Here is an 18,045-nt window from a genome sequence, read left to right on the forward strand (position 1 = left end):
AAAAATTTACCAGGTGAAATATTTAATTAGTGTATTGGCATGAAAGGGAAATTGATACAATTAAACCTCTAAACAGTCCAAATAAAAGTTAGCTACTTGATGACCGAAGGCGAATCAGCTCATCAAATTCAATATGTTTTCAGACAAGAAAACAGCAGTCTCTAGAGGGAGATACTGTTGAATATCCCCAAGCTCGGTATCAGTTCTACGTAGAGCTGATAATTATTACTGAACACCACAATCCGCGGAATAATCACAATCATTGATAAACAGCTACTATTACTCGTATAGGAGTAAGGAATCCATTTATAATGATGTAATCGTGTTCCATCATCCAATACAGATGTTTCCTGCGAACTAATTAATTATTATTATTATTTTAGACTCGCAATTATTTTGTCTAACCAACCTTTGAGAAATAGCCATTGAAGCATGCGCTTAGATTACTAATAGGATATTATATAACGTAGGCTTACGATATAAACGCAGTAATTAAGAGCACCGAGTCTGTTAGCTTCTGGAATTTGATTTTCTATACTAACATATCAGTTAAACTAGCATTTATTAAGCTAACAGAAAACACTGCTTTTGAATATTATAATTTGAAAGAATCTTGACCAACACAGAGCCCGATTAAATGAAAACTGCAGTACTTACGACGTTGCAATCAGGGAGCATTTGTAGTCTTCGTCACTAAAAGGAACATAAGAAAAATAAGCTAAATCAGCATATGTAAATTTAGTTCTGTGGTATTATTTTATATCTGTACTGAAAAGTGATGGCGCCGCCTACCGGAAAGAATCAAAACCTATCGAACTGCTAGCGATTTATATTAGTTACTTAAAAATTTAAAATGGTATGATCATTTGTTGATTCTTTCCATTTTTTTTTTCTTAAAAATACTTAATTTTTCATTATTTCTAAAAGAAGTACTAGAAACACTCCATCAATAATAAGAATATACAAATCATCTTGAAATGTGTTATGTTGCTAACATGTATTGTTGTAATCATTTGATTGCTTCTGAAGAATTCTGAAATATCTTTAAATATATCAAAAAATTCTAACACAACTTCGTACAAAATATTTACTGAAAAAAATCTGCACTATATTAAATGTACTGTGTCAAATGCAAGTAAATCATCAAGGCTTAAAGATGATAAAGATAACACGGTACTTGCATCATTTAAAATAACATACTGTGTTTTAAAAGTATGTACAAAGAATTCTGGAATGTACTGAACGGTCCAATATAAGAAAATAAAACTGAAACATTCGTCCGAAAATGCATTATTTTGGAGATGGTATTATTATTAATAAGGACAAATGGTGCAAGGAAGCGGACTTTAATCTGTATTATTAAAAATATATATATAATAATAACAACCATTCCGCTTTCAACTTATCCAGACTCACTGCTTTTACCACCTTGGGTGGCAATTTATTCCAATGTTCGACAATTCACTACCCTTAGGTGAACTTCATGAGATCCAGTCTTCTGTTATTCCCTGAGATTTCATATTTGTGTCTCCACGTTTCACCTACGGGGGGGGAGAACAGATACCCCTCATTCATTTTACCCACTCCCTTCAGCGCCTTGTTCGACTCAATCAGATCTCCTGTTGTCAAATTCTGCAGTTCATACCTTCTAAAGTCGTTTCTCATATATGCGCATCAGTGTGCACTCGTCACTAATCTGGTCGCCTTTCTCTGAACTTTCTCCAAACGTTATGTCTTATTTAGGTGTGGCCTCCAGACCTGAATACAGTCTAACTATCGCCTTTTAAATAAGGATGACATCCTTCTCTCTACTAGCAAAATGTCCTATAAATCATACACAGGCCATCACGTGTTCTCCTAGTCGCCAGTTTACACTGCACGGAAAATTTCATATCAGATAGAATAACAACACCTGATGGCTTTTTTTAAATCACTTTTAGCTCCTCTACTAGCTTATGCTTGACTCCAGGACTTTTTTTTTTTTTTTTTTTTGTTTCCCCCAACACCTTACATTTTGAATCTTTAATCTTTAGAGGGCATTTTTCGGACATATGTGAAAATGATCCAAGTCTTTTTTGGAGCAACGTCGGCAGGAAACGATTGTTAACCACCCTTCCCGCCTTCAGATCGTTAGGAAACTTGAACAGCTTATACCTTCATTACTCTCATCGATATCATTTATGAAAATGATAAATAATAAGAGTCCCAACACCGATATTGAACGGATATCACACTTTACGTTTGCCCACTCTCAAGACTAACCATTTATGACAACCCTCTGTCTCCTGTCTTTTTAGTCAATCCATATCTTACCAGTGGCACCAACGCCTCCACTTTATATAGCAGATTTTCATGAGAGACAGTATCAAAAGCTTTAATGAAATCCAGATATGCAAACGTCAAAATTGTTATCTGCGTTCGACTGTTTAATGACTACAGCATCACAACTTACCAGACTGGCAGGTATGACTTACCTTAACGAATTCATGCTGAGATCTATTCAAGTTACCATTCTTTCCGAGATTTTTCTGAATCGCATCTTTAATCAAAGACTTTATGGTCTTTCCTACTATAGTCTATTTTTGACCAGATTTTAATTCAGATAAAATCCATTATGTGGTATTGTGGTCGCTGCCTGCTGTTAGTCCACCTCCAACTGTAAAATTTTTGATACAGCTAGACTTCTCAGTGAGAACTAGTTATAGAATATTATTACCCCTATTTACTGTCTCGGCCATGCTGAGATAATCAAACTGTATCCATATACATTATTTCTGGTCCATGCATTCCAGTCTATAAGTGATAGGAAAGTCCCATATAAGTAGAGAATTGTAGTTGCTAGCCCAATCAGTCTGCCTGAAGAGATTTTTGTGATACTTCTCTGAATCATTTCGTCTGTAACATACCTCCACTATCATCTTCCCTTTACTGCAAGTCATTTCACACCATACAGACTCAATATCCACTTTGATCTGACTCAGGGGATATTCTGGTCACCTTCAGGCAGTTTGATTAGAATCATCCCTCTCCCACCCCACCTCTTCCGAACACACAGTATTTACCAAAATGGAAGTCTTCATCTTTTATTTCTCAGCTGTTCTATTTTCCAATAAGCTTAGTTACGAGTACATCAGTATTAGTTGGCTTGATGAAAAACTCAAATCCATTTAATTTATTTGCAATACTCCTGGTATTTCTGTACAGGAAAACTAAGTTATGTATCATTTTGTTTTTGACAACCCTGACACAACCCTTATAATTACTTTAAAAGGGTTTTTCCATGTTTTACTTCATTTTCGGTTAATTTTTCCCCATTACAGTTTCCATTTTAGTATTTAAGTTAATTAATGGTTGCAGATAAGCGCTTTTTTTTTTTTTTTTTTTTTTGATTTGGTAGTTGTTGGCGCATCGGCTTCTGTGGCCATATTGCACCTCCCAAGGTTTTTGCAGTACTTTGATCCAAGCCCGAGGCGGGAATCGAACCCGCGACCTTTGGGTTGCCGGGCAGGTACTTTACCCACTCGATAAGCGCTTTCACAGAGGGTGCTAGTATAATTTTGTCCTGTGGTTACTTACCTAATCTTCCCTCTCCCCTAAATTAGCAGTTTCCCCAAACCCTTGCATCTAGTCTATTTAAGTGAATACTGTCTTTACAAAATAAATTGTCTATCAAACAAGGCCGGCCGTGCTTAGAAAAATTTCCTCCATAAACTTTAATTCTACAAGATTTATCAAGAAATCTCTTTTGTCATGTTTAGACAGAATTGCAGACTTAAGGACACTTGCCCTACATCACGACATTTCAGTTTTTTAAGCTTTAAATCATTAGTCCAACATTTATAACCATGCAATGCACCACTATAACAATTATGAGCTGATTCTTTTACACTTATGAGCTTATAATACGTTGTAAAAGTAAGAATTTTCTTGTAATAGTTCTACAAGAGAATTCTTCCGCTCGATCCACATATTTCCGCCAAAATTACTGATGCAATTCCTTAAATTCTTATTAGCTAATGCAAAAATAAACTCACCTACGAGTTACTACACTAAACATTCAGAAACACACGAAAACATAAGAACTCTTAACTTTTAAGGCTGGCGTACTGATTTTGCAATAAATATCGAAGTTACCTACTTGCATTTTAACGCATATTTCTGGTCGTGGAATTAGTGCCACGCTCGAACGTTCGCAGAGTGGTGAGGATTGTTTCACAAGGACATTCTATTCGTCACTGCAGTTCTTCGGTATCCAGAACTTCCGTTTCATAAACTGGGCTCTTAAAAATACTCCCACAAGAAATAGTGAAGGCTCAAGTGCATTTTTCAGATATCTCGACGTATCCATTGAGTCAGCAGGAAGCAACGAGACGTGCGTGGTTTCAGTGTTTATTGGCGCATAAGCTGCTGGGGCTATAGTGCGCCTATTCATAGGAACGCCAGAAAATAATTAAGAATGACGCCAGCTCAATTTCATTTCAGTTCAGAAACCTATTCATAATCGATCATACATTCCAATGATCCATACCTGCTTCAGAATGAAACAACATACAAAGCCTTAACGAGTTACGCACAAGCTGTCTTTACCATCAGACGGGCAAAGTTTGCTGAACTTAGAGCTGCTCAGAACAACGACCCTCAGGTGCAAACACAAACTGGGGTCGGATAGCATTTTCCCAACTGATAAAAGAGTAAGATTGAAGATTAAAATACTATGCTGGCATCATCATGGTTGGCACTCCTTGAAAAACTGACTCCCAGAGAGTGCTTGGCCTTTGGCACTCGCACAGTGGCGCCTGCCCCTGTGACTTTTGATCCCTCTCCCCATCCCCTAATTCTCCTTACTCGGGTGGACTGCCTTCTCTATCTGTCCACTTTAGCTTGTTCCTCACATTCAGACCCCCCTTCCTCTTGTTCCCCAGGCCTTCTCTTCTCTTTTAACTTGGTCTTCGTCCAGGACGCTCAGGCGACCCTGGCGGAGACCAGCCAGAGAATAAAGGGCAGCCTGGCTACCTCCAAGCGGTGTGTGCGGGCAACGTGAGGTCCCACCAGGGGCCCTGCGGCCAAATGCCAGGACACCCAACAGAACCTAACGCAATATGTCATATACAACAGACAACACTTTTCTGGCATTTACAGTAGTACTGTATTTCTTCACAGCGTACATATGGCGCAGATGTAAGAAATCACAGGCGGCGCCTGACCTTAACACTATGCACACATTCCAATTTGTTTCAAAAAACAGAAAAGTTAATTAATATTTACCTCCTCTCCAATACTATGTCATGGGTTCTCGGAGATTAGCCACAGAATGAAGTAGTATTGAAGTTCGATGTTGTTGATAGTGTGGAGAGTCAATCAAAATGTTTAATTGTTAGATGTTCTGAGCAGTGTGGACTCTGAGGAGGATCATCGCCTATGAGTCGATGGAGGTAAGTGAGATGAGTATGTCCTATTTGTGCGAGTACCACTTCTTCCTTCCGCACTGTCTGAAAGTTTGAGTACCAAAATTTTGGGTCCTGTTTCTACTGAAAAGTTTATTATTCGTTTGTTTATGCCATAGCTCTGTCCACTGTGCATGACATGCTGCTTCAATTATGATATTATAATCACAGGCTGGAATAAGGACAGAGGTTAAGTCTAAAGTTGAAAGATTTTTAGCAGACATTAGTCGGTTCACTCCCTTTTATGAATGAGATTTAGAATTTACTTTGAATGAGATTTGGAACTATCCGTATATATTGGCAAGAAATCAGCATAGTTTTGAATATGGCTTGCATGAAGTTGTTCATTGAGGGTCAGTAGACGATTCTTTGCCCATTGAAGAAAATAAGTTTCACAGGTCAGTTAACGAAAGGGAGTATGTGGTGGGTGAGGGTAATTTTTTACCTGTTGCCTATTGCGGAGAGAAACATTCCATTTTGTAATACTTCAAGGGGGCAGCAGGCCTACTGTCTTATTTTACTAGGTTTATTTCCATAGAGATTGAGTAGTGGTGGATTAAAGAGGTATGGCTGAATAGGATGCGGGGAGCAACTTTGTATTTTGGCTGCATGTTTCAGTAATAGCACACTTCTGCAGAAGTACAGAGGGGGCTCATGAGCGTCAATGTATAGACTGAGTTGAAGATACCCTAAAAGTACCAAGTGCAATCCGCAGTGCATTGTGTTGTATAGGATCTAACGAGCGTAGTACACTCCGTGCAGAATAATAAATTGGAGCACCATAATCCAAACGGGATCTTTGTTGCTCTATATAAGAGCAGCAAAGTCGTACAAGCCAGGGCAGATAAAGCTCTCAGCATGTTCAGCTTTTTGAGGAAGGTAGTACGTAAAAACGTAATGTGCTCAATGAAGGATTAAAGAAGTTTATCAAGAATTAATCCCAAGAATCTGACATGGTTGGCAAACGGAATGGTGGAATTTTATATCCGAAGTTCAGAATCTGTAAGCAATTTACGATGATTGCAAAAAGTCGATCGCAACAGTTTTCTGATGGAAAAGACGACATCTAATGAGCACAGCCCACCTTTGCACTTTATTTAAGGATATCTGCAATTGCCGTTCAATATATTTCATGTTCTGAGAATGTTAAGAAATAGAGATGGTCGGCGTAAAGGTATGCCTCTACAGAATTTAGAAGTTCCTTTGTAATGGAATCAATTCTGAGGGCAAACAGGGTTGCATTCAATACTGATCCTTGTGGTACTCCTTCCTGCGAGAATGTAGAAGAAAGAGTTTTGATATCGACTGGAAAGAGCGTCTCTGGAGGAAGTTCTTAATAAATATAGGCAGGTTGCTCCGTAGACTACGAGTATTAGGTCATTGAGAATACTATAACGCCAGATAGTATCAAATGCCTTCTTTCTCTCTCTCTCTCTATATATATATAAATAAAAGAGAGAGAGAGATATCTATAAAAGCTGGAAAGATTTTTTCTGGTTTCAGAAAGGCTTGCATTATAGCGTGGTGCCAAGAAGTGGGATAAATATTTTCCAGGAAGATTCAGTTAAAAATGACTAGCAGCAGTTGTAAGCTTCTGTCATCAAGGTTTGTGTCATTCTATGACATAACATATTCCATTCTGGCCCAGCGGCACTTTTTCGTGTTGCTTTGATGATGGCTTGTAGAAGTTCATTATATTGAAGAAGCCGGTCATATGGAAAAGATAGTGCGGTTCGAAAATTGGTGGATCTCTATTCGGTGGTGGTCTTAACTTTCTGTAATTCCGGAGAGTAGGTTGAAGCAGATGAGACTTGGGCCAAAAGAATTTGCTAAATCCAGAGGAGCAGAGAGTTCTTGCCCATTGCAGGAAAGAATTGGTATGGGATGGATGGGATGGAGTCAGTGTTTATATTGACAGTAGATGCAAACAGAGTCTAAGAATCCTTAGTTTGTCGCATCGAGAGGAGCCACTCGTTTGTCGGCTGAAACGGGAGGAGCGCCATCACATATGAACCTTTCCGATACTTGATCTTCAAGCAATCCCAGCAAAATATCTTCCAATAAAGTATCAATGAATTTTTTTAGTCAGTCACCGTAAAAGAACGTGTGGCTCGATGAAATAATCACAAACACCGCACTAAACATTAAATAGAGAGTTTCGTTTTGTTGATCCTTGTAATTGCACCATGCGGATTCCATCCAATCGAGCATGTTGTGCGATTTGTTGATTCCATCTAGTGAAAATCTCACTAAATCCAAACATTGTAAATACTGTCAAAAGCGTAATATCCTGTAAATAATCTGACACACTGATACTATTGTTGGCTCTGGGGGATGAGCCCGAACTTCGATGTGGGCCTCATCCCCCACAAGGCTATTGTCCACCAGCCAATGTAAAACCCCTGGAATTACTACTGTGAAGGGTCTATATATATATAAAATGAGTTTCCGAACGCATGTCTAGATTACTTCATGTCTTATTTTGAACCCTAGAATATATTCCATAATTTTTGGCACATCATTTGAAACACCTCTTAAGTGTTATCCTCCCCATGATGCCACCCAAAGTTCGGCATGCTACTTCGCATCATTTTAGTAAAAACACATTAGTAATTTAAATGAATTCTGGTTATTTCAAATGTAGCCACCTTCAGACTTTGATGGATAAAAATTATTTAGTGCATTCCGAAACCAGCTGAATTAATGGTGTGTTACAATTGTTGAAAACATGTTATCCAGAGCTAAAAATTCGAATCTCGTCAAATAACTAAAGGGACACTCTTCAATCCCATTGCTAAGTTGCTAACTACATCAACACTTTTACTCGCTTATTTGGTAAATTACACAGAATTAATGTGTAATTATAAGTTACAATAAATAGCGTCTGCACTAAATGAAAAAAAATTACATCAGCCAGAATACTCAAACTCGTTTCATATGTACTGTAAATTTAGCTTTTGGATAGGACTATAAACATAAAAGAACACATGGTGATTTCATAACTACCTTCTTCGTTTTGGAAAGTAGGCTAAGGCTAAAAAGCACCTTTACAATAAAATAAGCAACTGTCTAACGAAATTTCAAAGCGAAATTTTAATTCTAACTTTCTCCATCTAATTGTGCAAGAGATACCCGACGTGAAGGTACAATGTTAGAAATATGCATTAGCATAATTCTGAATACAAGAGTTAGAAAGATTTTTTCTTTATTTTATAAATAGTTACACGGCAAGGACGAAGCCGAATTGGACGTTCTTTCACACGGACAATCCTTCAACAGTTTTTATCCATAGTTAAGAAGACTGCACACTATGAAAACGCAATTCTTTATTTTACACCATACAGTCAGTGATCACTGAATTGTGACCACCTACTCAATACAGTGTTGGGCCACCGTTCGCACGAATAACAGCCGCTATTTGCCTAAGCATTGTTTCCACTAGATGTCTGAAGACGTCCGCAGGGATCTAGGGACCATGCTGCCTGCAAGGCTTTCCAGTGTCCGAATAGATGACTGACTGTTGCGTGTCCGTACACCTCATTTCCGTTCAAAAACATCTAGCAGGTGTTCAATTGAATTGAGGTCAGGCGAATTTGGAGTCTAATCAAGATGAGTGATACCTTCGCCGTGTTTCTAGAACCACTCGTGCGTAGTGCGGGCACGATTACACGGTGCATTATCCTCTTGGAAAATTCCGTTCCTGTCCTGGAAAAAATGCAACATGGAAGAATGCACGTGATCTCCTAAGGGTTTCCGGTAGAAGCTACAATCAATACAACGTACCATGCTCCTCAACCACTTAGAGCATGCTGCGCTGTTAGTACTCCTGCCTTCCAGGCCTTGGTGAGCTTCCTTCCCCTTGATCTGGAGGTCGTCCGAAGCGGGCTAGCCTACTATCTTAAGAAAAGTATTCCAATCAATATTCTAAATTACAGTGTGAACCTGGAAATTGACCCGAAAATTGAAAAAGAAACATTTCTAATCACTTTGATCTGGCAAGCGCGTCGAGATTTCCCTCCTAAACGTCTTGTGACAAAGGAATTCATTCCCCAAAATACCTTCACCAGCCCTAAGCATCCGTCCTGATTTTTCCCTGGTCTCTTTACCTCCTTCATTCTCACTAACCACGGATCCCTAATCGCCAAACTTGAACTTGGCATCATCGAAGATCCTCACTTCTTATGTGGGCTCTCAGAAAGCTTGGAGCATATATTGTACCACTGCCAAGCTATGAAGACTCCAGAGCGCATCTTACTACATCCATGAGGGGCTTATTCAACAAGAGCACTTATTCCTCGCTGACCAGGACAGTTTCATCGCGCTCTCAGTTCACCCAGGTAGTGTTCACCAATCGTAGGAACAACCTGAGAATCTAGGCTAACTTGATTCCGGCTCAATTTGAAGATTAATAACAAAACTCGACAATCTACGCAGACTTAACTATTTAATCATCTAACCCACAGAGGATAGAACTCCACATGTATGCCTTGTTGTGAGATAGGTGGAACTGTTATCTTTGGATGACCCACATTATGGCGCTCATCTCTGTGCCGCACCCTAGCCGTGAAACCTTTTATTTTTTCCTGGGCTAGAGTGGGCTTCCCAATCCAGTGACATCCTAACTCTCACCCATCCCTACCTCGCTTATCTGGAGGATGCCTTCTTTCTTCGTCCTCCCTTCTCACCTGCCTTTACTTCCTACTCTCAAACTATCTCCAGCACTAATCGCATTTTAATTTCCTTTTCAGGAACTTCTAGAAAGCTCAGGGAACTCTCGGGGTTGCCTAACCGGAGTTCTTTCCTCTTTTGCGCTGCCTGGCCTACCTCCACGGGGTTAGTGACGGGCAACGTCGGGGTACCATTTCCCCCACATGAGGCCCCACGGCTAAACGGACAGATGAGCAACAACCCAAAACGGCACAATCCTACACTTACATATTCATATTCTGGTCTTTGCAGGGAACTGTATCACAGAATGATATGAGGAGTTGTGGGAGACCAACGGTGCCACCCGACAAACACTTAAAAACTCCAGTGAGTCTGCGCGGTAGCACAGTTGTATAGTCACCGTCCACTCCACACCGGGTGGTAAAGGCCCAGGCTCGAATCCCGTCGACGACGCGAGAACTATGAGCCTTTTACACACCGTGACTGTGTTTGTCGGTCTCAGGCTTAGATAGCAAGGTCCCCCCCCCCCCAGAAAAAAAACTAGTCATTCTCGGAAGGCCATTGAAAACAACGCGAACAAAGTCTTAGCTGACCTCCATAGCAACCTGAAGATTAAACCAAACCAAACCAAACAAAACAAGGATGATGCTGTTCAAAAATAAACTGGACGTGAGACCTCGAGTGAAGATTTCTTGTAATCAGCTCCCTATGGTTACACGAGAAACAGTCCTCGGGGTGATTGTGGATCATAATCTCAGCTTTCTACTTCATCTGTAGAACCTGAGCTCAAAAGTCAAGAGATTCTCAGCCTACATACTCAGGATTTCCAGGAATGAGTGGGGGTTGTCAAAACGGAAGTTTTCGCTCTATTATAAAGCAGTCCTCCTCCCTGTAGTTTCGTATGCGGCGGGAGTGTGGTTCCACCGCGTAAAGCTAGTCAAAATGAGGGATAAGTTAAATTCCATACAAAGGACGATGCACCTAGCCACAAACAGAATCTGCCCAAGGTATCCACTACAGCAGCCCAGGCGATTGCGGATATCCTCCCGCTAGACTTATATATTGTTTACAGAGACCTCATCTTCAGAATAAAGAAAAAAAATCAACTACGATACACAATTTCGTACTCAACTTGGACGCCGATATGAAGGCTGAGAAAGCTCGCTGTTACGAGTTAAAAGACACAGCAAACTCGCTGGGATAATTCTCCCCATGGTGTTGTAACCACGACGTTACTCCCAGATGTTACTTTCCCGTCTTCTAAGGCTGTCAGGAACTGGCTCACGTTGAGTCTCGAGACCTCATTCCTCGTCACTGGACATGACTCGCTGAATGAAAAACTCCACCAATTTGGCCTTGTTACAACGGATCCTGTGGAGCTAAAGAAAATTGGAAACATGTCCTTCTTGAGTGCATTCAGTATGAAGACCTAAGACAAACACTGCAGTTAGCTACAACCAACATTACAGAAAAATCAGGTGGACATTCTGCTCCAGCCTCACTCCAGAGCACTTCAAAACTTTGCAGCTGCAGCATTCAAACATAAGAGAAATCTCCTCAGAGGGGAACTAACCAACTAATTGTACAACGTAGCAATTTTTTTCTTATTTTAATTTTTTTTCCTAGTGTATCTATGACTTCTTGTCTTTTCCTTTCTCCTTGCTTTTTTTCTGGAGTCAGCCACTCTAGTGCAGCAAATTTATGTTATATAATGTGTGTGTATATTTTTTTAATTCATTATTTTATTTTATTTTTTATTATTATTTTATTTATTTATTTATTATTATTATTTTTTTGGCTCTTCCTCGCTTTGTCTGGAGTCTCCACTCCAGTGCAGCATTTTTTTTCTTTTTTCTTCCCTCTGAAATGGGCCCCCAGAGGATCCTAGCCCACTTTCTGGCAACACCAGATGGGTCAGAATCCATTTTGAGACAGTGCGTGTTTTACAGGGACTGGCCCACCTTCCCGTGATGTGGAAGAGTACCCAGAATCATCTCTATGGGTGACTGATGCTTCTGGGTAGCCAAGCTGCCAGACAACACACACTTCTCACACAAAACTTCACCAATCACATTTCTAGCCCTCTTCCAGTTGATTCTGTTTTTAACAGCTACAAGAGGCGGAGTTGAACAGACGTTCTAGGTGCCACCCTTTACATATGCACATGTCCACATGGCGTTTTTCGTCCAGCAAAGTAGGCAATCTACCAGAGAACATACGCAATTTATAGACACATTAATACACATGGGTAGTTGAAGTGACTTTTTAAGTGACCCTAATATAATAGTTTAGTTTAAGACCTCTCCAGGGAAACTTTGGTCCATACGTACCAGGGGTCATAGTTCGCACAGCAAAACATGGCCCATATTAAGCAACTACCGCCACCTGCTTGGATAATAGATCCATGGACTTGTATTGCTTGCACCACACAAGAAAGCGACCGTCGGTGTGTTGCCCCAAGTATTTAGACTCATCCGACAAGCACACTCGTTTTCAGTCCTCCAGTGTCCAATCAGCATGCTGTTGATGGTCACAGTGCTGGGAAGGTGGTGTCTCCTGAGTTGTCTGCTGTAGAACCCCCATACATCTGAGAGTGCAGCGCATCGCCATTTGGACGTTGTTCTTGCATGCCCAATTTGCGTTGCGATGTTAGCTGTCACACGGCGACCTGCCTTTGAGCCTATACAACACACTGCGCCCCTCGCTTACCACGAACATCTACCTTGCGTAATCCTTTACAGTTCTGTCGGCAGGAGGTGATTTAATCCGTTCGACACTATTCTTTTTACACCTTAACAACAGTGAGTCCTGAGCAACAGACAAGACGTGCCGTTTCCGGTATAGAAGCATTCGATGCACGAGCTCGGGTGCATCTATATCATGCCGTTTTGAAACTCTGTAATAACTTTACTATATCCCATAACTTCTGTTTTATCACTCTGACTTGCTGTTGTTGTAGTAGCAGGGTTTTAGGATCATCAGTGACATATTGCTCCGCGAATATTGTCTGTAAATTACATGGGTTCCGTGGTCGATTTTGTTTGCTGGATGAAAAACCCGAGTTTCTGTGGGAAGGGGGACATGCTGTCCTTGCCCGAGACGATTAACTCAGCCACTTTAAGAAAAAGAACCACAGAAATTCCTCGCATCATTGAAGTGATTCGAACTCTGCTCTTATCTACCGGTGTGCGGATGACGGCGAATCTACTAACAATGATAACCACGAAGGCACTTTGACTTGCACGACCAGATGCAAATTACCACTGCTCTTCTGTACGAAAAGGTTCGTTTTTTTTTTTTTTATATACTGCGAGCTATGTCTATTACGGATGGATGGTCACAATTCAGCGATCACTGAGTGCATAGCACAACATAAAGGAGACAGACACCCAGGCATTTCGATGTTTAATGATAATGTTTAAAAATTCCAGTGAGCTATTCAACGAATTCATGACCGATACATAAGGTTGTATATATTCGAGGGTTCTAAACCCACCAATATACATACTTTTACGCTTTATTCTTGTTTTTTTAATACTGTAAAAATTTTACTCTGAAATTACTAATCGAAAAACACAAGGAGTTTAGTAGACAAACCCATATAGCATTCATTGATTATAAGAAAGCCTTTTGAACGTGTGGAAAAAAATTAACTTTTAGAAATACTAGCTGATGATAAAACTCTCAACCAAATAATCTTTGCTATTTATATTTATAGACAACTCAAGTGCAGTTAAATTGGTAACACAAATATCAAATCGGAAACCAATAAATTGTCGCGTCCAAAAAGGTTGCCACCTTTCTCTCCTACTTTTTAACGTATAAACTGAAAGGACACTATTCATGGGATATCTGGTTCCAGAGCAACGCGACGCTGTCACCCCTCTCGCTAGTGGACGAACCGACCTCTTGGCAGGTACTGTATATAGGTACACTGCATTCACGTAGACAGTCTTTCGATGTCAGTATGGATAAACGTCGCGAGTTTAGACTTTGAAGAGGGATGATAGTGGGTTCCAGACGCATGAGTCACTCTGTGGCGGAGGTGGTACAGAAATTGTACTATCCTCGTTCGACAGTATCAAGAGTGTATCGGGAATACGCCATTTCCGGAATAACATCTCATCGTGGGCAGCGCTGTTGGAGGAGAAAGTTGGTGGATGAACGAGACCGTCGACGTCTGTATCCCATGATTTCTGTCCACTCCGTGTACATCAATGCCATGTTCAAGCACTGCAGACGAACAATCCGTGGAATATTACATTATAAAATGGAAATCAACGTGGCCATCGACGTCCGTCTCGCATTGTTTCAGCCAACCGGAGATAATAAGGTATGTTCGTGTCAGACGGCGCCTGGGATTTCTCCCATCTCCACGTAAGTTCGCTGTATCGAGGACAGTACACTGTCAAGCCAGAGACTTGAAAGTGTGTGGGCCATGTCTGTGCCGTGTGATCTGTTGTGCCCATTGTTTGTCCGGCTTATTGGCCGCCAGGCCCCTGATGGGGCCCGACGTTGCCCATACCTTGCCACGTGGAGGCTAACCGGGTGTCCAGAATCATGACGAGTTGCTCCGGCAGGTCCTGCCACTTAGTTTCCTGGGATTTCAGTGGCTAGGACCTAAAAAAAAAATAATAAAAGTTAAAAATAAAATAAAATAGTAGTAAAAAAAAAAAATATATATATATATATATATATATATATATACACACACACGCGTTTGACGTTAATTCTTAAGGAGATTGCTGTTAGGAAATCGCTAGTTGGGGTTGAACGCTAGAAAGATGTGTTAAAAGGCCTAATAGGTCGGGCAGAATTTTGTTGTTATTAAATTTAGACGTGTGGGCTATACGTTAGATGAAAGATAAAAGTGGGAGGAAGGGGAGGCTGAAGACTGGGGGAGGGGGGTAGAAGTAGAAGTAAGGGGTCGATAGAGGAGATGACCCCTGCTAGACAGTATGGCATGCCCATGCCACACCAGAGGGGAGTTGGGATGGCGGGTGGGGGAGACGAAGAAGGGTTATCTCCCCCTGCCATGGATAAGGTATACAGTTAGAGTGGGGGGAAAGGCAGAAGCATGGGGACGATGGAGAAGGCGACCTCAGGTGGTCAGTGAGGCAGGCGCATGCCTCACCAGGTGAAGAGATGGGTTGGCAGGGGAGGGAGGAAACAGAGCATGTCTCCTCTCCCTCCTGCTGGGGATAGGCAATTTAAGATGAATAGGCTAAGGGTACCCCATTCAGCTCGCCATATAGCATTTGGCAGCGGAGCTGCTGGTGGTTCTAGTCCGTTTCCAGGAGCGATCGGACCGAAGCATGATCGTTCATGGGGTGGTTCCCGTCCGTTCTGCAGTCTTTACCGTCAAAAGGTCCGGGTTTGCTTGTCGGCGTTTGTGGAGTCTTTCTTGTGACATTTCTCATCCATGTGGTGTTTGCGTCAATGTTGTTTATAGAGTCATTTCTCATTTATTCAACTTTAGGTCCACTTCAGGGTTTAGTGCCTTGATGATCGGAGGCATTGGGTTCAGGCGTCTTCAGCGGGATGATTTCCTTCGAGGTTTGTTCTTTTCTTATTGTGTCAGTGGTTGATTGCGGTTCGCTGCGATAAGAGCTCTCCGTCTTGTGAACAGGGCCAGTGCATAGCTGGAGAAAGCCTGATATTCTTCCAATCCAACTGGAGAGTGACAGTGGCACAAATCACCGCCGACTTCAACGTGGGAAATGCCAGAAACGTATCCATCAAGACTACCAGGCGACCATTAGCCGCAATAGGTTGAGAGCAGTCGACCCACCAGAGTCTCATTGCTAACGCCACGAGACAGGACTCAAAGCCTCAACTGGGCGAAAGAATATCGGCACTGGGCCTTGGATGATTAGAGACTGGTCTCCTGGTCCGATGAGTCCCGTTTCCAGTTATTTCGAGTGGACGGGAGGGTGCGTATCTGGCGGAAACCGCACGAAGCCATGTACCCATCATGTCAACAAGGAACTGTTCAGGCAGGTGGACTTGTCGGTAATAGTCTGGGGCGTGTGCAACTGGCACTCGTTGGGACCTCTAGTACGTCTAGACGCATCTCTGAACTGTCCAGGTTACGTGCCCATCCTTGCAGTCCATTGGCTTCCCTTCATGGTCATCGTGCACCCACAGGGCAATGGACTCTTCCAGCAGGAAAATGCACCTCCCCCACAGAGCCATGGTGATTAGAACATGGTTCGAAGAGCATTCCGCAGCTTTTACCACCATGGAATGGCCTCTCCGTTCACCGGAGATGAACCCTGAGGAGCATCTTTGGAATGCTGTGGAAAGGTCCGTTCGAGTTTTGGATTCTCCACCCAGGAATGAGAAGGAATTATGGATAGCGGTGCAGAAAGCATGGATGGAAATAGCTGTGGAACTCTTTCGTGAACTAGTGGACTCAATTCCTCACCGTGTGACTGCCCCTATCCATTACTAGGTAGGTATCCCAACATTTCTGTCCACTCAGTGTTCATCAATGTTATTTTCAAGCACTGGAGACTAACAATTCGTGGAATGCTGTACATTACAGCATTACATTACAAAATGGCAATCACCTTGATACTTTTCTATATGCTGATGGTCAAGTACTCCTGGCCAATAACGAAGACTAGTTACAATACACATACCATCTAAATCTTACCACAAAAAATTTATCATTGAAATATCAACTGCAAAATCAAATATAGTGGCTTTTCAAGGAAGAAAATTGTGTTGGTAATACAATTCTTGAATAAATATATTACTTTAGATATCTTGGCTATAGCCTGACTTATGAAAAAGTAGCCGACATTAGTTTCAACACTAATGTCGGCTACTTCAACACTATAACAGAACACTTAGAATACTCATTCAAGCTTTGAACCCAACAAAAGTGCAGGGACATAGCAGAATAAGAATATACAAGGCACTAGCCAGCCCAACACTTAACATACGGAAGTGAAGGTTGGATCTTCAAAAAACAAGATGAACGCCGACTCATTTCAGCTGAAATGAAATTTATGAATAAAATTGCAGGATTTACGTATTCAGACTACAAATGACACCCATAACTGAATACATCAATAAGTGCAGACAGAAATGACTACGACATGCAAAAACAATGGTTAAAAACTAAAACAGAATACCTCATCAGATTCTCAGATACAGCCCTAGAGGAAGAAGAATACCAGGAAGGAAGGCCAAACAACAAGTGATCTGGAGACTGGGCCACTAGGCCTATCTTGTTAGGATGATTCCATACTGCTAAACGTGTTTGAGTTATAAAGGACTATATAAAAATAACATTCTATTAAAAAAACAACTCACTCACTCACTCGCGCTCTCTCTCTCTCTCTCTCTCTCTCTCTCTCTCTCTCTCTCTCTCTCTCTCTCTCTCTCTCGCGCGCGCGCGCTGTTTTAGTGAAATAAAAAAAAATAAAAAAAATTGACCTCATCTTATTTTTCCTGTGTCACCATGTATTCTTCCACGTATTGTGCAACGTATTTCTACCTTCATGTTCACCATTATTATTAAACAACATTCTTACAACAATCCTTCCCGACACTGGGTAAGAAAATGCCTAAGTTCCAATCCTGTCAATGACGAGAGGAATATTCATACATTTTTTTCATATCATGGCTGAGTCGGTCAGTCTCAACGAAAGGTTTCATGGTATACTCCGGAAACTTATTTTCCTTCTGGCAAACAGACATTAAGACGCAATATATACTGACCCCACATAGCCCTAGTTGGCTTGGCCGTTTCTTCCAGGTTACCATATTTTTTCATTAACAACCTCTTGTATTATTTTTACTAAAAAAAAAAAAAACTAAATATAAATTAGTTCGAGAAAAATCATAGCCTTTCTGTGCTACCCTTGGGCAGCTGATGAAGAAATTACTCCGCTGAACCACTTAAAGCTGATATACAAATAAG

General features: G+C 41.2%; 1 protein-coding gene across 4 annotated transcripts in view; it reads right to left on the reverse strand.

Moving 5' to 3' along the window:
- The window catches only part of LOC150085623 (uncharacterized), a 327,518-nt gene that overhangs the window by 81,849 nt on the left and 227,624 nt on the right, over positions 1-18,045 (reverse strand). For 3 of the 4 annotated variants that reach the window (XM_090374141.1, XM_090374143.1, XM_090374142.1), the window contains exon 3: positions 658-693. The exons of the other annotated variant lie outside the window; for it this stretch is intronic. In XM_090374141.1, coding sequence (XP_090230267.1) covers positions 658-693 — 36 coding nt within the window. The remainder of the gene's footprint in view (positions 1-657; positions 694-18,045) is intronic. 4 annotated transcript variants of the gene reach the window in all.

Source organism: Mastigoproctus giganteus, chromosome 5 (assembly GCF_048544385.1).
Source record: "Mastigoproctus giganteus isolate SK-2022 chromosome 5, ASM4854438v1, whole genome shotgun sequence".
NCBI lineage: Eukaryota > Metazoa > Arthropoda > Arachnida > Uropygi > Thelyphonidae > Mastigoproctus > Mastigoproctus giganteus.